Here is a 21,331-nt window from a genome sequence, read left to right as displayed (position 1 = left end):
CTGCTCTAACAAGACAAACTCTTTACAAGCTTTGTGTACTTTCTTTAACTTTGTTCATCGCAATCAACGTGACGTGTGTGCAAGGTTGTTTATGTCTATTAGCAACAGAACTGAAATAATGAAACCATTCAGAAACATGTATGGTTTACAAGTTTAACCTTGCTAAGAGTGGAAAAGGAAATGAGTATAACTGATGAGAAAACTTCAGATATTTATGAATGGAGGGGGAAAAATGGAAAGAGTCGCTCTGATGACGTCAAGAGAGCGCATTTCTTAAACCACCTACCTGAGTGTGGGACGAGTGGGTGCTCCGTCCTGTAACAGGGTGATTCAGGCAGCAGCACTGGCCCTCTCCTGCCGGCCACACCTCCAGGCCGTAGGACCAGCATGCACTGCAGAAGCAGCAGTGCATGCTGGATAACAGGGCGTCCCATGGGGGCCTGGGCTTGGCTCACTTCTCCTCAGGCCTCAAGGGCCAAGCGCATTGGGGAGACACACCTGGAGAGACAGAAGGAGAAAGAGACAGATGTAGGTTTTAACAAAGGTTTATTTCACATTTGATTTAATCCGCGTGCTGAAAATCTTATACAGCCCCTCTGTATCGCTACACTCAGCGCGCAGCATTCCCCTCAGGAGATGAAAAGCTGCAAATATAAATCCTTACCAAAAGGGAGCAGGGGAGTGAGGTGTGAAGAATAGAGAGTGTGACAGATTTTCAGGGAAAAGTGTGCAGAGTTTGTGCTGGGAAACAGCAGGGTGCTCGTCTGCACTGTGAGACCTCACTTCTCACACCTCTGACACCACCGCGGTCAGTCAGACGTGGTATGCATTATCACCCAAAGGGCAGTGTTTGTCTACCCTCTAATATCTGACATTAAATGCCCTTTTGTGCAGGTCCTTGCGCCCACTGCAGAGAAGCTTTGCTGTCTCTAACGACGAAGGAAGAATAGGGTATTCATGTGTTTTTCATCATTCTTTTGTGCCTTTGTGACTGATATACACACTGAGCAGCACAGCACTCCTGTGGCTCAATTACATCCTATAGCGGCTGCACATCTGACACATTTTTATTCACAGCCAAACCCTCCAATGCGCAGACGTAATTATTACATAATGCACACAGCAGACTCGCGCGTCCTATAGTCATTCGCTGTGAGACAAACAAAGCAGTTTGCACAACTCAATTGTTCCTGATTTCTTTCTTTGTGGGGGTGAATTGATGAGCAGTCTAGACCACTGACATCATTACTTTTTAATCACTTATGTGATGCTAATACCAAGAAAGATGCATGCTGTGCGCAGCGGAGGAGCAAGTCTTTCTGACTGTATACGACATTAGGAGCAGCGTGTGCGGTGGAGTGAGCAAAGATACTCGTGGTCTTAGCTGTAAAGTGCAAGTGATGGAAGGCATTGCTTTAGGTTTTCATAATAGAGCAGCTGAACCTGTGGAAAACTCTTATTATTTTTATTGCATGTGAAATAGGCTTTTCATCTGTTGTCCAGCCAGTGGAAGAAATTGTATTTTCTGGAGCATGCACAGTTCATTTATTACGAACGGTAGGTTGCAAATAAGGAAAAGTAAAAGTTCATCTTTGTGTTGCTTGTGGGAAAACAGTCAAATATAGAAAAAGAAAAGCTAGCTGTTCGCAAGCTAAGAAAAAAAGAATTGGTGTGAACATTTGCGCTCCACAGAGCTCCACTTCTCTCTGAAGTATGAATCCCCCTTAGTGCTGGAAAGCTTGGAGTGGCTGTGGGGTAGAATATAAGACACCTACTCCTGCTTTCAAGTGAAAACCATAATGCCGATAGTGTGGCGGTATTATTTCATTTTCTCCTTGAATGAAAAGTTTACTCTGGCCTTAGTGTGCATGAATAAGCTCCACGGTCGAGGGGGCGATATGGAATTCGCTCTGAGTCCGGTGTGTAAAGGTGCAGGCGGTGCAGATATATGTGTTGCTCTCACCCGCAGAGTAATGTAAAACACCTGTCATCTACAGAAGGGAAAGCAAGTGACAGCCAGCGCCAGTTGCCTCTCTCTGTTCCATTTCCCTTTCGTCTTGACGGTTCATGCGTCAGCTTCTGTACTCTTTCTAAATTTTGCTTTAGTCAACCTGTCGCTTTACATGGCACCTTTCTTTGTCTGCTAGTTTCTTTGACACTCTTTAGCAATGTTTTGCCCACTAAAAAGCTATTTTACCTGTTGCTAGTCTGCTGGCTTGGACATTATTCTTGTCATTTCTCATGCAGCCTTACAACCTTTTCTGCCTGCATTCACTTAGGGAAAATATTTCATAATCTTCTGAGCGCAGAGGTGAACCCGATTTAGGAAATGAGATTATGGATGTTTTTACAGTCTTGTGTGTGTATGTGGTCAGAGATTTAAAAGGGCTCGGTTATTCACATGGATTTCTGTGAGCGTATTTGCTGGTCCCCCAACACAAACACGCACACACACATTCACACCCATACAGAGGGTTAGCTGACAGGAGCTTAAGCCAGGGCCAGCAGGTTGAGCGCCCTTTGTTGGCCTCGCTCCCTCAGTAACAATCCTGCATGTAACCTCCCGTCATCTCAAACATCCCTGCATGCACGCACACGGAAAACAAAACACTGCCATCTCATTTGAGCACAGTTTGTTGCGCTATTTAAAAATACATGCTATTGTGTAACCAGTCCCTTTTATCTGTTTCTTCATCATTTCGTGTGCTCTCTGTGTTCCACTGAGTTACAGGATGTTAAAATTTTTAATATGCCTTCATTTCAAGGTAAATGTAGTGTTCAGGATGCGCTAAAGTTTATGGTCGTATGCACTCATTTGGTGTAATTCATCTGCTGGTCACCACAATAGTGGGAATGTTTATTAAGTTGATTAATACATGTAGATCTGCTCATCAAGACATTTCTCTAGATTTTATAAGAAATAGGTGCAGAAACTTCATACATGGAAACACAGCATGTGAAGTGAAAATTGAGTCAGTAGAATTCTGACCTTGAAAGTCAATATTTGGTATGACCGCCTTTATTCTTCAACATAGCCCGAACTCTTTTAGGCAAACTTTTTTTGTAATATCTATTAACAGTCTTCAGGTATAATTGTCCAGGTTGCTTCAAGGATATCCAAAGCTTTCTTTGTTCTTGTTAATGTCAATATTCTTCAATAATGTTGATGTCTGGGATCTGGGGAGGCCGATCTATGATGGATAGTGCTCTACTGCATGTTTTTTTCTATTCAGGTATGCTTTTACTGCATTGGCAGTGTGTTTGGCATCACTGTCATCCTGACAAATGAGGCATATCAGATGCTTTCCAGATGATATTAGATAGTGGATCAAAGTCTGACCGTACATTTCTGGGTTCATAATTGCATCCATTGAAAAGATCTCCAACACCACTGGCCGAAATGCAGCTCCAAACCATGAGAGAGTCTCTGTTTTATACATAGCTGTAGACACTCACTGTTTTCTTTTTTGAGCTCTGCCACATATTGATGACATTGTGAACCCAAAAATTCAAATTTGGATTTTTCACTCATGTTGCTCAAGTCCACTTTAAAAGACTCCTTGTAAGCGTAATAAAGAGAAACAAGGGGTAGCTCAAGACTTTTGCACAGTACTGCCTATTCTGCCTATTCACATGAAAGCCAACTCCAATGAAAACCTCTCATTACATGGCAAAACAATTAAGATCTAGAGGCTAAAAACATTTGAGCCATAAATTTTAAAAATGCATATGTCACTTCAAAGACCCACAGAAACCTGATTTATGACCACATGAGCTGTTGCATTATTTAAAGAGAAACCATTTAAGCTGTTGTTTCACTTGAAGTGATTTCTGACTGGATCCTATTTTCTCTGTAACTCACCACAAGCCACTGACTTGTCCTATGGGAGAAAACTGGAAGAGAGCTCTGCTGTTCGGTGGTTTAACTCTAAATCATCTCCAGGGCATTAATACACGCCTCCACCACCACCCACTACTATTCTCAATGCTAGACAAGAACACATGTACACGGCCAGTGCATTTTACAGCACCCGGGGACCTGGTGATGGATAACACCCGGTGTATTCAGGGCACAGAGCAGAGGGAGTAGAAGTCACATAAAAACTTAACATGGTATAAATGATGTCATATGAAATGTATGTAGAGAGCCGTATGCAACCCGGGGAAGTGTTGAGCTTTGTGAGCTAAATGTTTTGACAGCATTTCTTCTTCACTCACTTCTTTGCAGTCTCTGAGTGTTTGTACACCACTTTGACTCTAATCATTGCAAATGACTAAACTCTGGCTCTCGTCCACAATGTGTCTTTTGCCTCGTCTCCCCCTCATCACCCACAGCTGGTTGTGGCAAATGCTTTCTTCCTGTTAATAGGGAGTTTTTCCTTCCCACTGTCACCAAGTGCTTGCTCATAGGGGGTTGTCTAGTTGTTGTGATTTAGTGCTATATAAATAAAACTGACCTGAACTGAATTGAATTCATTAGTGCTATTGTCTTGTTGATTCATGAGCCTATATTCAGCATGAATGGATGACAGCAGACCCCAATTAAGGTCAGAGGGTAAAGTGGGCTGGAACAATCTAGAAAGGTGTTAAAGCACCTTAATTATAATTGGATAAATCTGACTGGCAGTTTAATAATGTCACGCAAGATAATAATGTGTGTGTGTGTGTGTGTGTGTGTGTGTGTGTGTGTGTGTGTGTGTGTGTATACAGCAGGCTTTTGTTGCTTCCAGTAGAGAGACACTATTGTCACTGGCCACACATCCTTTTCCCCCTTATCATGTCTCTCAGTAGAGCAGGTTCATGAATGTTCGTGTCAATAAACTTGCAATCATGGTGCTTATCTTCAAGACAAGCTAGCTACAGAAGGAGACCAAGTGTAAGTGCAGCTGCTTTTTAGTTAATGTCAAATGCAACATTTAAAAGGCTCAAAAATATCAGCAATAACTCAAACAGAACAATTTTTCTCTGTCTTTCTCCCCACCCCTGCAGTAGCTCTATATTCTGATTAGTATAGGTATAAGTATATAACTATAATTAACATTGAAGCGCTGTCATGGACTGCTCAGTAAATGACATTTGATAAATGGAAGGAATTTAAAGCTTGCATAAGTAATTTTCTGTATAATTATTGTAATTAGACAGTACATATGTACATAATGTCCTATTGAAGTCAGGTTAATTCATATTCAAAAAAGTAAATTGAATGATAAATGATAATTACTTTGTTTTATTCAAGGGCTGTGTAAGAATACCACCTTCAACTTCTACTTAACAACTTCTACAGCTTTTACTTTAAAAAGTGAAAGATGTAGAAGTTGTTAAGATTACAGGATCGAATATAAAACATGGATTAGTCATTGGTACATGAAGTTAGTGAAGTGGGTGGGTTACCAGCTATTGTGAAGCCAGAAGCTGGGCATATTCGCCATCCCCACCTTAACTTATCAAAACCAGGTTTTATGTGCATGAGAAAGATCTGACTGTGAAATAGAGGGAAACAGCACGCTACCCAACTCACAACTGGTCAATCACACATTTATATATGATCCTTTTTGACAATAATAAGCACCATAACTGTCATACTTTTCACAGTTCCACTGCTGCTTGGAGAGCAGTTCCATGCAAACTGTGGATGACTTTGGCAAGCTACTAATGACCAAAGCAATTGCAGGGGCGTTTTTACCAACCAGTCAGGGAATACACAATGTTCCTTAGTGAATAGTGGTCATGAAGGGGTTGCTGACCAGTCTCTAGGTCTGAGTCACAGCACCTTTAGCAATTGATTTCTTAGTGGCGGCTATCAACCTCCAGCTACCACTTTAATGAACACTTTACCCCTTGAAAGCCTATTTGGTGTAAACCTTGATGCTCTTTTCTGAACAGAGGAGCTTCAGTCATATTTCAGGCCTCCTTGTAGAATAAAATGGCTGGCTTTGTATCAGAAGTAAGTGAGAGTGACCTAAGCCTATGCAGGAAACTATCCGGTCGTTCAGTCTGACGTCACTAGCCGTGTCTCGGCCTAAACTCCGCTGCAGGTCCATATATCAAACGATCACTATGGCATTACTGAGAGTTGAAAAACTCTCTAAAGTCTTTCATCTTTAATAAAATGATCAGCGTTCTGCTCTATCAGGTGTAACAATTGAGTTTAACATCCAGGCATCCATGAAAACTGAATTTATGACATTTAATGGAGTTAGATGTTAGCAGGAAGTTAGCTCGCTAGCTTCTATCTAAATACAATATAGCATGTCCTGACTGCGGGGTTTTGGAAACAAATTAAAACGTACAGCTCTGTTATCACTTCCAACATAAATGAAGACAGAAAACTGAACAGCAGTGACGTTTGTAGGGTTACTGAAGTTTGGCTAGCTGGTATATAATGATGTGCTACGTGACCGCTAGTGACACAGCTATGTTAGCATAATATAAACATGGCATGGCAGGATGCTGTAAAAGGACCAAACTTCAGCCAGGAGAACAACTGAGATAATCCATCCACAATACGAGGTTAGTCATTCATATGCTGCTGCATGGGCTGGGCTGTAGTTACATCCTAAGGTTTTAAAAACTGAGCTTAAATAAATGATTAGCGGTAATAAAAGCCGAGGGAGGTCAACAGTGATCACTGACTGTTTTAGGAGCTTTTTGAGATTAAATAGAAGAAAATACATAACATTAAACATGTTAACAACACAAAAGCCATATTAAACGCAGACTACTTTAGGCCTGGAAGTAGGATTCGTCACGTCATCACTTAACGACCGGATTCTAATGGTCATCAAACCACATCTTTGTTAACATATACTTTGATGTCAGAACTTAGTGGAATAATTAGGGGGGTCATGTTCATATTTCTAAATTAAATATAAAGCTGAAGGCAGCAGGTGGTTAGCTCAGTTTAGCAGAAGACTTGAAGCAGTGGAAAACAGGTACCAGCGCCCCTGAGCTCACTAATTAATATCATGTCACATCTTGCTTAGATTAAACTGCAAATGTAATCCACTGAAATCTTATGTAGGGTGTTAAACTGTGATGGTCTTGGACTGAAACCTCTATGCCTTTACTAAGCCAACTGTTTGAGACACCACACTATGAATAATTTCGCTAAAATCACTTGAAGCGAAATGTAAACGCAGAAAATAATGCATTCAGTCGCATTTGCACCGTCTGCACTCACGCACATTTGCATATGCATTTTAGGAGCTGAGGTGTTAACTAACTAATCAATTGAGGTCTTCCTGCAGTAACAAGTGCAGAGAGGATCATATTAACAACACTATTGATTTTGTCTGAAGGGGACTTCATGATGGTTAAACTGCACTATACATAATGAATAGACTCCTGAATAAACGGTGGCATTGTATTCATCATACTGACACATTCATGGGGGCACACACACACACACATACAAACACACACATGTAAGCACGTTTGTCAAATGTGAGCAGTGCAGTGATGATCCATCTGTCCAAACACAGTCAGGGGAGTGTGAGATCGGGGTCACACCACGGTGCTGATAGATGCTTCTCTCACTCCCACTGGTCTCCCTCTCTCACTCTCACTATGGCCCCACAGCACACCACCAGTAAAATCAACCCAGACTGTGCTTTAGAGCAGAGCACACAAAGACACTAGCTGCTTTATAAAGCTCTATGCTTGTAAAGCTGCAGACTTATATGTGTGTATTTGGAATGTGACTGGCTGGGTGTTTGCCTGTTTATCACTCTGTCTATCAGGTGGGTTACTGCCAGTGTTGGTTTGTTGTTCTGTGTCTCTGTCTGCCAATTGGTTTCTGCGATTTTGTGTTTAGACCAAAGCGCGCACAGAAATGGAGATGCGTCGCTCTGAAAGGGACAGCCGACTGTCTTATTTTCTAAAATGTCAGACTGACAGATTAGATTATGATGGAACAAAATTATTTGTAGAGAAAGTGACCTGATGAAATAATAAACGGCTAAACAAATGACTCAAGCGTTCAAGCATTGACCAACTAGCTGAGTAGCCAAAACGATTAGCTGTTTTACTGAGTAACCAACAAACAACCAAGCGCCTGCCAGGTTGACAGGATGACTGACAAATGACGTGGCCCAGTAACAAACAAGGTGACTGACTGACAGAGAGACTGATGAGGTGCCTGACTGAGTGAATGACTGCTGTGTGAAACACAACATGACTGACAGAAAGACTGGCCTGTGTTCTGACTTTTGTTATTTTCTGGCTCTAATGGGATTTTCCTTACTGCCACTGGTCTGATTTTTTCCCCTGTCTTATATTGTTATCCCTCCGCGTGCCCCTCTGTCTCCACCTTTCGCTGACCTCTTCCCTCAGTGTTTATGCTCTTAGTCCACCTCGGTCCGCTGGGTGTCTCGCAGGCTCAGCGGATGACAGAGAGAATGACGGAGTGATGATTTTGCCATCAAAGGCTCATCGCAGCACAGCAGGGCCCTTTCCGCTCGGTGACCCTCCACATCAGAGGGCAGATTAATTCCTTGCAAAGAATTTTGTTTGTGTCTCTCCAAGAGTGGGATTGAAAAGCACGCTTGGATCAGATGGCTTGTTTCAAAACCTTATCTTTGCTGCACAGTGTGGCTTTTGAAGCACAAATCAAATGTGCAAATGTACAGTTTGGTTCCTCTTTCTCTCTCTCTCTTTCTCTCTCTCTCTCTCTCACACACACACACACACACACACACACACACACACACACACACACACACACACACTGTTGAGTAAACATCTCTCCCAGTTTTCTCCAACTCCAAAAGCATTTCACACTCCAGCTTCTTACTCTGTATCGAAATTTCTCCACAGTTGGATCAAATAAGTCAGTGTGTGTGTAAACAGTTATATATTTTACTTTGCCACTCTCACTGATGTCTCGATTACAGTTTTTTCTGAATGCTTAAACCCTAACTGTGATTCCTGTAGCACAATCTCTAAAACTATTCAGACTTATAGCAAAACCACTCACTGAGTTTGCAAAACTAAAAGCACAAAAACTGCTTTGCACTCAGTTTGCAATTTTGTAACACACACTTTGCAAAACTGTAGGCACAATTCACTGCACAACACTCAATTACCAAATTTCCAACACACTCCTAGCAAAAGTATACACATGTATGGCTATCATTAACACTAATTTGCCAACTGTCTGGCACACTTTCACATGTCAAAACTTTCTTAGATAATTAGTTCACTTTGCAATCAGCCTAAGCACTATAATACAGGTAAGCTGTGTGCGGAGTACAATGGAGGGAGCAGAAAGAGTGAGAAGTAGAGGAGGCCGAGGAAGAGGACGTGGAGGTGAAGAAGTAGGATGAAGAGGACGACAAGGACAAGGAGGAGCAAGAGGAAGACGAGGAGGGGGGAGAGGAAGGGTAGGAAGAGTAAGAAATAGAATTGCTGATGACATCAGAGCTACAATAGTGGACCATGTAATCAACCGTGGAATGACCCTGAGGGTAGCTGGCCAACGGGTCCAGCCTAAACTGAGCCGCTACACTGTAGCAAGTACCATAAGGACATCTTGAAATGAGAATCGGTTAGTACAGTCACTTCGCACAAAGATTTGTAGCACTGCCATATGCCAATAGGAAACACACCAATACCATTGATGTAAAAATACTGAAATTGTTACTTTACAGAATTGCTAGATGACCAGATGCTGGGGGCAGAGGAAGCATGTTCACTGCAGACCAAGTAACCCATATAGTCATTATGGCGATTGCAAATAATCCTATACTTGGAAATAAACACTTGTGTTTGTTTTGATGTGTTTCAAGTACACCAGTACTTGAAGTTTGGATCCCTCTATGCTTATGGATCTATGACAGAAGTATGAGCTCAAACTGACATAGCCTACCTTGTGCACAGAGAAAGCAAAAGCCAGATGTGTTTTGTATTCATACCATCAGTGTGCAGTTGGCGCATTGTGTGCTTAGTAGATGATGGCTTGTGTGTACTGTTTGATACGGAAACACCATTTTTACGAAGGTGTGAAGAGTTAATCTAGCTGTGTTCGCTTTTGCAAGAGAACTACAATGTTTTGATGATTGGGTGACAGGTTTTCTTATTTGTGTGAAGAGTTTTGCAAAATTAGCCAATGGTTACAAAAAATGTGCTTAAGCAATCAGAAAAAACTGTAAACAGCATAGCTTTTACCGCAGATTCCTGCACTCGTATTTATAATTTTATGAACTGGTGTAAAAGCTACGTGACTACAAAGGCTGCCAGACATTTGAGTTTTGGACAAAAACAAATTATATTTCTCCTTAAGGGGTGTACTTTGAAGATTAGTTAGTTAGCAAGGGATTAGACAGCTTAAAGGCAAAGTTTTTAGAGTCACAATGGTGGCTCTCTTTTATCCTGGTTAGACCACTATAGAAACCTGCTAAGCACATGGCTCGGTCTGGAGCACGTTATGTTCTGATTTTCAGCCTAAAATCACTGTGAGTGTGATACTGATTGTCAGCGAAGGGAACTGGCTCTGTATGGGTCAGTCTTATGGTAGAAGTACCATCACACAAAGCTATGAAGTAAAGTTAAAGCTGTGCAAACTGGATGTTTTCACTTCCAAAGAATTTAAAATGAATGGATTCAGTAGGTGATGGAGAAAACACATAAATGTACTTTTTGTGCTATTCATTACATTCTTATGTAGCCAAAGTATAATAGATTTCTATGTACACTTCATCATGGAAATGTCAGACCTGAATGTGATTCACGTTTAACTCTTCACCCCACTTAGATGACTCCTTAATGCCGAGTTTTGACACCTCAGTAGATATAAATAAAGATGTGGTTTTACAACCATTAGAATAGACTCCATTAGAGACTAACAAAGTAGATTAGATTAGAGACTACCGTGTTATTTTTGTTCTATAAGCAGGCCTGAAATACAACAGAAACCGGTCAGTTCAGAAAAGCACTTGAAGTCATACTTCTACTAGACTTTCAGGTGGTAAAGAGTTAAAAGTATGAAGATTAAACTTTGCGATTTCTTATGTGTGGCTGCTATGCTAGAATGAGTAAAACAATCAAATAAAATGTATGCATTATCTTTATGAAATTTACAGGCTCAATCATAATCAGTCTGCATTCTCTTCTTGCCTTATTTGTAGCAAACTTATATTTTTGATCTCTCTACGACTTGGACAGGGTTTTAATGACCTTATCATAGAATCTAATGAAGAAAGCCTCAGTTAACAAAGAATGGTGCTAACCATCATTGTGATACCCAGTTACCTTACAGTGAGTTTTAGGATCTGCCAAGACACCTCATGCAAAGAAAGCTATGTTGAACATGGGTCTACATGAACACTGAGGACCCAATGCAGGACACTGGAGGCAGGAATGCTGAACAAAGTGCAAACTACAAAACTACATGCTACAAAAACTCCAGGAAGAGCTCAGTACATCAGCTCAGACAAAAAAGAGAGAACAAAAGGAGCGTCCTCCTGACTCCTGTTGTCAATCTTGCTGTCAGACTGACAACAGAGTAGAGGTCTGCGCGGGAATGTTTTTTTAGTCCCGCTCCCGCAAGGTTTTGTACCGCACCCGACCGCTCCCGCTGTATATTCAGTCTTTGTTCACCCGCTGCCCGCTTAGAATAATTTTCTACCCGACCCGACCGTTCCCGCTAAATTTAGATCTGGTTTCCAAAATCTCACATTTAAATGGGGTACCACCAAAAAATAGAGATAACAGATAAAACTGCAGGTTGTGCAATGATTGTATTTATTTTTCTTAAACAAGATGCATTTATCTGTCAACATGCAACATTTATCTTTTAACATGGAAAACGTGTTGCAAAAATAAAATAAATAAAAACGAATACAGCATTGTGGCCTACTTGTTATTTTTATGTAAAATACAAACGTAACATTTTTCTGTCAACACAGTAGGGAAAGTGTCGCGAAAAAAAAAAAAAAGTCACTTAAAATTGTAAACAAAAGAACAAAATAGTTGGCCACTGCGAAATTAAATGGTTGTTTAAACTATCAGTTTAACGAAAAAATGTCCCAATGTCGAATTCAAGGTCTCTCCTACAAAAGAAAATATGCATATATAAATACAACAATAAACGACATCTCAAAATTATAAACTATTAATCAAATGAACGAAACTTACTTAAAAAATCCAAATTATTTTAAATTTCCATGCAGGAAAAGAATGTCACTGACTGATGAGGGTTTCAGTACTGAACGTCTCTCCTCCAAAATCCGACCACAAAGGCTGAATGCTCTCTCGGAAGGTGCACTCGTTGCCGGGATGCAGAGGACAAATCTTGCAAGGTTGCTCAGGGCAGGGAACTGGGAACTGTTGGAATTCCACCACTGCAAAATGTTTTGTTGACTTGATAATTCAAGTTTCATGGTCCTGTACTCCTGAATCTGAACATCTAGTGATTTTGATCCACATGATTCTTCCTCTTCCTCCCAATCTGAAAATTTATGAAGAACAGTAGGCCTTTTGGCAGGTGTTGGTTCAACATCCTCATCATGTGCATGATCAAACTTTAAATCTTCGATCATCTCCTTGACTCCCTGTATCACATTCTGTCGCCCTCTTTCATCTAACATTCTCAGACCTCGCAGATTTGGTGTCAGAAAGGTTGCTATTTTATAAAGCATGTGAACAGAATGGGATGAAGTGCTGTCTGCTGACAGTAATTCTTTCAGCCGTGTTACACAGACGGTTGCAATTTCAGAGAGCAGAGGGTCTTTTGTGGCTGATGTACAGTGCTCAATTAATCGCACAGACCACGGAAGAACAAGTGAGGCACTGGGAGCTGTGTTATCAGTTTCCAAGTCGTCAGTTGCCTCTTTGAAGGGTTTTAGGAATGATACTAGTGACTTAAGAGTACTGATGCTAATGCGTCCGATCTTGTCATAATTATTGCTCTCAGTCAGCACAGATGCAATGTCTTCGTACTGTTCCAAGACAGAATTTAACATGTCAAAGTTAGAGTTCCATCGTGTCTCTATGGATTGTTTCAGTGACTTTTTAAGCTTGCCCTGCTGTCCTGAGTGTTTGAAATATGTAACCAACTTTTTAACATCAGTCAGAAGGCTAGCGATCTCTGGAGACTTTTCGATTATGGCAGGACCAAACGCACTGGAGAGAGTCACGTTTAGTATGTGCGCTGTGCAGTTTAGCCTCGTGTATTCTCGTAAGGCACTGATCATGTTGGCTCCACGATCTGTGACAAAAATAATCTTTTTGCCCATGTCTGTCGCATCAATGCCAAACACTCTGAGATTCTGCAGCAGGTGCCTTCGAATGTTTTCACCTGTCTTTGAGGTGCTTGGGTCAAAAGGGGCAGCAAAAAGCACTCTTGAATGTAGCTCAGATTGCTCATTAACGTAATGGATGGTTGCAGACAAAAAGGACGTTTTTCGATATGTTTCTGTCCATATGTCTGCTGTAACAGCGCATCCAAACTTCGATATTGTTGCAGTGATTTCCTCCACAACATGTTTACGTAGACTCTGAGCCCTCATTTCAACATTTCTTGACACCGTTGTGGGGTGTGGTAGTATCTCACAGACATCGAATTTTCCTATTCTTGCTGCTGTGTCGACCAAATGTTGGGCCAGCTGTGTGAAGCCTTTTCCAGAGATGGTATCATACGGTCGAATGTCTTGGCAAACAAACTGAACACATTTGTCTCTGGTTTCTTTTTTAAACTTCTCTGGCACCAGCAAAGATTTAGTAAATGCCAGTTTTGTTTGCCCCTTTGTGATGGGACATGAGTGCCGCCTTAAACCTGAGGTTCCAGTCTTGTGACTGCAAAAGGGTAAAACTTTGAGGCATTTATCGCATTGTACAAAGGGTAATTTTTTTCCATTTGCGTCTGACGCATGAAAATGACTCCCATACATCAGACTTGCCTGATGTGGGTTTCCTTAAAGTAAACTGACCGTTGTCTAATCCCAGCTGAACGTCCTTCAAGGAAATTGCATCTTCAGTTTGCTCTGCCATGTTGGTAAAGCGCGCTCTGATGCAGGTGATGCGCGCACAGAGTCACAGACTGTGCAAGTAAAATGCACGTGCAAAAAGCACTGATCCATGCGCTCAGTGCGTGTAACAGGCGTGAGCACTGGCTGTACCAGTGCTCAATTAGAATGAGGAAATCACAGATATGCTGTTCCGAAAAAATGTCGGGCACGCTATATTTTCAGACCGCGCGCTCCCGTTCAAATTACACCAGAGTTACCGACCGCTACCGCATTTTATTTGGAAATTTATTCCCGCGCCGCAAGAAATCTGGTCGGGTCCCGCGGCTCCCGCGGGACAGCCGCGGGAATGCAGACCTCTACAACAGAGTGAGTGAGGACGTGGACTATAAAAACACAGGGAACTAACTGACTGCTAGAACACTGGGAAAACTCATTGGAAAGCGCTCATAAAGGCTATAAAAGGGATAAAGACAAAGAAGAGGATGGCAATTACTAAAATAAAACAGGACTTACCATAACTGAGACACAGAAAACGCAGAAGACGACACAGGCAGAGTCATCTCACAACACAAAAAGAACCAAAGCTAACAAAACCCTAACACCATGAACGTGGATACGTAAGATTCAAGCTTCTTCATTTAGATTAAAACTTTCCCTTAGAAGTTCAATCTTTTCTAATTAGTTTTCCTTCACATTGTTTTGGACATTTAAAAAATACAGCTTTGTCTCCAAGTGAAAACCAAGAAGACTTTTCTTAACTTTGGACCGACAGCAGCAGGGTGCGTCCTGTCTTTCTTTGTCAGTGCATATTCCTCGCTCCGGTCTTTTATCTTCACCTGCACATAATCTGACTGCGAGGATAAAATTCCATTCTGTTCGACAAACAGGTCGAAATTGGAACAAACAGTAAATCGAGCAAATAATGAATTTATTTTTCCTTCGCTGGAATGATGATTCCAATCTGTTGTTGGGTTTGGGACTGCCGAGTAAGATTCGGAAAACACAAGTGCATGACTTTCTGTGTGTTTTCCGCTCTCAGCATATGGAGGGAGGCGAGATGGTTGATGAAACACAGGCGCTGGGGACGAGAAACAGACGCGAGCTTCTCTGGTGGTACAGTGAGACATTGCAGGCAGCCTCCTCGGTTTGAGAGCTTAAAGTTCATTTCACGAACCTTTCGCTGAAACTTGTTTTTTTGTTGCTTTTTTGCTATTTTAGGGTCAATCTAAGGTAATCTAAGATCTAAGATAATTGCTCCTGAGTAGCTCAACCTGTACTGCATGCTTACTTCTTTTCCCACAGGCTGGAAAACACAATGAATTTCAAACATACAGAGGGCTGTGTACTGCACGGAGTAGAAAGGCTTTTTTTTGGACCAGCCTTGATGACTCGCCCGGCCACAACCATAGCTTTGGTCCACTAAAATCGTACATTGCACATATTTGCACACACTCACTGAGCCACAGAGAAACACACACACACTAACTCCTTCCACACTCTTGCTCAAAAACACACCCAGCAATTTCACGACAGTCCCACCCTAACTCCCCAGAGCTTCCCAAATTCTGCTGTTATTTTTACTCGGCCTGCTTTCTCTCTAGCACTTGCGCTGATGCTTTACCACGTGTCTGAGTGCGGTCTGCATGTGTGCATCAACGCAACTACAGGAGAGGCACGACTTAAACAGCCTGCAAAATGTGGCAGGAAAGTGACATCACGTCTGAAGAGAGAGAAATATCCTCTCGCATGCCAACAGAAAGCAATTCCCAGCAGGAGCTTGTGTTGCTGTTTTCTCCTTTTATGATTACTGGAGGTACTGTAATATAACCTGTGACTCAAAACCATTACACGAGGTCAGAGTACAGACCTGAACTGTTTCCTTTCAAGTTTAGGTCAAAGCGAGGCAGAGCCAGAGCTCGTGACCTACACTCCGACTTCATAATTACAGAGTTTATCATCTCAGTGGGTTTTTTTTTCTTCTCAGCTGAGAAGTAACACACTGAGAAGTTGTTTGGTTTTTATTTAGGCTAAATAAGAAACTGCCAAATCTGGAAGCCTATTATAGTTTGCTGACTGGAGTGAATGACAACATATCAAACATTTCAGCTGGTGGTGTTTCCCAGCCTCTAGTCATTGTGATGTTTGGTTGAGTTACATCTTCAACGTTGCCTAGACATCATTGATAGACTTCTTTTAAAGAGAACATTTGTGCTTAAGAAGTATTTACCACTATCTATATATTAGAATAAAATCAAATATTGTTTCTCGTCAATCAACAACCTCATCCTTTTAAGTCCTCCACTGAGTCTGATGCAGTTCACCATGCTGCAAATGAATTTAGATGAACACAACTGTAAATTGCTTGAAAGTATTGGTTATTTATTTAATTACTTAAAAAGTCTGGAGAAGATGTTCTGTTAATGTTTATAAACAACCATGTGCTAAAAAAAAGTCATACTGTGATTGTTGGGAAGGCTGTGCGTTGGTGCTTCACATCGCAGGTCAGATTTGTGTTAAAAATACAGATGAACAGATGTTATGTTTGATTTTTGGCAAATACAGTCCTCCATTGCTCTTCAAATCAGTGGTTTACCAGTAGGCCACAAAAAAATGCCCAATCAAAAGACCCTGAACTACAAGCAAACTATAAGCAGAAATCAGAAAGCCACACCAAAAATCTTGTCACTTACCCTAAATATTCTAAATATTCATATACAGAGTCTGTTAAAAGAGATAAGAAGCTGGCAGACTCAGCTTAACATGAAAGTCAAGTTGTGTCCAAAGATAACAACACCAATCTACCAGCACCAATAATAATTTAAAGAATTTATGCATTGAAACCACACGTTGTCACCTGTGCGCACGAGTTTTTGTGCAGAAGAACAAATGAGAGACAATTTTATTTGGTGAACTTTAAATCTCCTGGTAGGTTAAGTTAAAGAAAGAGGACAGGTGGAAAGACCTGACAGAGGACGCTCAGCTGATCCATCTACTGTTCACTGAAGCCTCTTCAGAAATGGTCCCAGTGAAAGGGCGGCTGTCAAGAAGCCATTCTTATGGAAGGGAAACTGAAGAAAAGGCAGAGGTATGCCAAATTACACAAGAACTGTGCTGAAAATCAGCGACAACAGGTCCTATGGAGTGTCCACAGCTGGGCTGCATTTCAGCCACTTGCGCTCAGAATCTTGTCAAAATTAATGGAATTATATACAAAGAAAAGATAACAGCATCTGGAATGTGTTTGATTGGCAACAGCTTCATTTTTCAGCATACAAATGATCCCAAACACACTGCAGTTACAGGATCAGTCATGGATTGGCCTCCCCAGAGCCTGGACTACTGAAGCAGTGTGTCTTGACAGAGAAAGGCAGCCAGCATCCAAAGAAGAGCTTTGAGAACCGTTCCTGAAGACCTTTTACATAAAGCTTGCCTAACACAGTGCTGAAGAACCAAGGTGGTCACACCAAAGAACAAATACTGACTTCATACCAAATACTGACTTTTAAGTTCATTAGAATTGTACAAACTCTCTTTTTTGCCTTATATCTGTGTATCTAATTCTGCAGCAACAAAACATTACTGCTCTACAGAAAAAAAATATTGACTCAGATCTGAAGAGATTCCAATAAAGTCCATAAAATAGCAGTTTGTCACTTTGATTTATGCCTGTCTTGAAGGAAGTGAATCAGCATATTTGCCTTCAAGTGTTGAACTGCTTCTTTAATGTTTTCTTAGTGAAAAAGGCCCTGAGAGATTTACATGCAGCACAGACACAGGGAAAAAGGATTATCAGCTATCAGGATCTATAAACCACACACTCAGCCCTTCTGTGCCAATTTCCATCATCACACAAACAGCACACCTATCCTAACCTTTATAGCCAGGCTGTTGCTGAGGGATGTAACAGTGTCACCTTCTAAAAACAAACGAAACAAAGAGAGGAAAAAAAGAAATGTGGCCGGCCGAGGCACTGATTGACTCTGACATGCAGCCCAGACCCCGAGGCTAGTGTCTGAGCTGCTCTCAGTGTCAAGAAGGCGCTGTTCACAGGGACCAAGTTGTCAAAACAACCTTACAGCACTGGAGTGGCTTAAATCTCAGAGACGAAACCCACAGTTTGTCACTGCTGTCCAAAAACAACATCACACTGAGAGCTGATATTTCCATATGCGCCTCAGCAGCGTAATGCAGTCACTTCTCTGATAAGGAGAAGGGAGTGTTTTTTTCTGCTGCCACCCATGTTATTAAAAATTTTTGGGCCCTTCTGTAATCCTAAATTCATCAATGTCTTCGACCACAGCTTATACTTAAGATCAACATCAATCCCCAAAACGCTTGATTGATTTCTGTTTTTCTTTCCCGCATAACTTGAATATGATCAAAATAATCCTTTTTGTGGATGTTTGAAGATTTTTCTGTCATTTCCCCAAAATTTAACCGCTTAGGTAATGAACTGGCATCAAAAGATTCCTTACACTTCAAAAGCCTTTGTTCTCCGTGAGGTGTATTAAAAAGAGCCACTTCGCGCTACCAGAGCCGTGCCATCTGATGAGTGATCCAAGGCCGTGGCGTGGGAATAGCCACAACACTCAAAGACTTGCAGACAAATAACTTGGCAGCAGTGCAGGAAATACAAACACTAAACTCATACCGACACATGCACGTTCACCTGGGACCGCAGCGATAAGGGGCATAAAGCCCACCACTGAGGAATGGTGACATTTTTAAAGCTTTAATTACATGGTTGGCTAACGGGCAGCCGGCTGTCTCACTCGGTGCAAAATTACACTATCACTGTCTAAGGCTGTGCACGAACACAAAGTCGAAAACTGACTTGCCATTCATACAAACACACCTGCCTGCTGAACCTCTGAGGCGAAGACACAGAGCGAGGACGCCCACTGCTCTGCCAGTATCACAGGGAAACCACTAACTACAAGACCAGCTGGCTCATCGACCTATACGTCCAAAAGAGCATTGAAATGCTAGCTTGATGTTAACCACGCTACAAATGAAAAGAAAATTACAGCCATCCAAGGGTAAACTCCTCTCATTCAGCTGAGAAATGAAATCAGTGAGTGGAGATTTTTTTTCTTTTCTGTCTGTTCTTCTGCAGTTTCGAATCATCCAATTACTAATCTTGCAATCAATCATCAGCTTTAGCGTTGACAGAGTACGACTGGGGAATGATGGATGAAATCCCTTACAGATAGATTCCACCACAGGGGAGGTCGAGTCTCTTCGGCTGAGCTTGCTGTGATTGTGCAGAGCTCTCAGCTGTTTGTGCCGTTTGAGCTTCTGCAGCAGAGGTGGAAAGCAAGCAAGGGTATTTAATCATAAAGTTAATACTTAATCGTGGTGCTATTTTGTTTCTATTTAAAGTCCTGTTGGTATATAGCAGCTAATTATATGCAGAGGATTGTCCTTAATTCTTACTGCTGACCCATGCTAAACAGACTTTTACAGCTTCTTTTAACTCTTCATTTTGGATTTTATCCTGGTGGCCACAAACATGACACCAAATGAATGCTAACATTAGTGCATTTGCTGCTGGATGTGTAAACACTTGCCTGCCAAATCAAAGGGTGTTTACAGGCTGTTTCCACTTTTCCTCACGTGCCAGAAAATCTGTTAGTGCGGCTTTACATGTGAAGCATAAAACAAGATAAAGTATCATTTACTTTTATAGTCTAAACTTGGCAACATGACAGATGAGATTTTTAGAAGACAGTTTTTGGATCCCAATCTTTATTTACCTACATAACGCCATACATAGCTTAAAGTGACTCCTCAAAAATCATCAACTTAATTCCTTGCATGCTCGTGCCAAGCTGTTCCCATTAAGTGGATTTTGAGTAAAGTAAGCCTCAACATCTGTTTGTTGTCTCGTCCTGATGCATATTATGCCAACAGAATATGCATTAATGGTTAATCCGATCAGCTTGTGTGTAAATGAGCTTGTTATACATGGGTTTAATTCAAAAATACATCTGTGCTAGAAAACACTTCGTCTGCAACATATACTGTCATATGTAATTTTTTTTTGTATTTAAATAGCTATATCAATAAAGTCATTTTTTCACTTGCAATTTTTTTCCTTTCTATTCTATCACAAAAACATGTGACGTGACCAAAAACCTTTTAACACCACATGATGTATTCAAATTAAATCGTAAAATGGTAACAGATCCATTAGAATAATCAATCAGGAGTTTTGTTGAGGTGGACACACAAACATCAGTTATTGAGGGGTCATGTCAACTGTTATTTGACTACTACTACACTCATCAACCAGACACTGTCCTCAGTGACAATTGGTATGGCAGATTTTGTAACATCATTTAGTCAAAGAGGATTTCATAATTTCTGCTATGGTCGTACATCATGTGCCATTTTGTTTGCCTACACATGTCAATAACTTGAACCTGACAAGATTATAATAACAAGCTGGGAAAACAGTGTTTTTTTTAAGCTGGACTAATTCACGTGGCTTGAAATCTTATTGTTTTAAGTACACTGTATAAATACATATATTGTTAGGCATATAAAATAAGACAAAATGCTGACAATATACACTGATAATACATTGCATGACCATATGTCCAGCCCATCCTTGCTGATGCAACCACACAGTTGTATGGATTGGTGGACAGATATACTGATGACTGGCCGAAACACGTTGGCCAAGAAATAAAATCGTTCTTTACACTACAAGTGCTGCTGGAGCTTCAGACTTTTCACTACTACACTCGACAGCCAGACACTGCCAAATAAAGGTGGGGGGGGAAAATCGATACAGCACAGTATCGCGATATGTTGTGTGGCGATTTTGTATCAATACAGCCACATCCAATATCGATAACTTATTAAATAAATGAAAATACTATGAATAAGGGGGCTCATCTCAACCTTTCTGCAAACAGTCTACATCTACTGTCCAACCCTGCTAAGTGTGCAGTGATATGAGTGGTAAGCAAGATTTTGTTCAGTTAAATATAACCCATATAGTCAAAGAGGATCTCTTGATTTTCATTATAGTTATATATTTACATCCCTTACAGCTTACCTATACATGGACTATATCCCATTGCCTACATGCACACACATACAGTCTATTTATTAACCTAGACATTCTGATGAAATTAAACTGATATGGTTCTTTCATAAGGTGTAACTATGTAGCCTTTGGTAGGTGGTTGCTAGGTAACATGAAGACATAATATCTGATATAGACAAGAACATTCAGAGGCCTAAAATGTACCTGTGTTCCCATTTTGGTTGTTCAACTCGTGATTATGTAGGAGTAGTTTGCAGGCGAACAAACAGAGCTTTTGTGTATTAGAGTAAGATTACTTTTTTTTAACTTT

At 41.0% G+C, this 21,331-nt stretch overlaps 1 protein-coding gene across 4 annotated transcripts in view; it reads right to left on the bottom strand.

Annotated features, from left to right (window-relative positions):
- Window positions 1–21,331, bottom strand: part of sema5a (sema domain, seven thrombospondin repeats (type 1 and type 1-like), transmembrane domain (TM) and short cytoplasmic domain, (semaphorin) 5A) — a 178,095-nt gene that overhangs the window by 114,529 nt on the left and 42,235 nt on the right. For 3 of the 4 annotated variants that reach the window (XR_014278853.1, XM_082546503.1, XM_082546501.1), the window contains exon 2: window positions 287–498. Coding sequence is in view for 3 of the 4 variants with exons in the window: in XM_082546503.1 (XP_082402629.1) it covers window positions 287–434 (148 nt within the window). In the remaining variant the exon portion in view is untranslated. Of the gene's footprint in view, window positions 1–286; window positions 499–14,477; window positions 15,079–21,331 lie in introns of those variants that run through there. The other variant, XM_082546502.1, reaches the window with a different exon arrangement.

The sequence above is a fragment of the Aulonocara stuartgranti genome (assembly GCF_965226115.1).
Source record: "Aulonocara stuartgranti genome assembly, chromosome: 9".
NCBI lineage: Eukaryota > Metazoa > Chordata > Actinopteri > Cichliformes > Cichlidae > Aulonocara > Aulonocara stuartgranti.
This window is presented reverse-complemented; position numbering and strand designations above follow the sequence as displayed.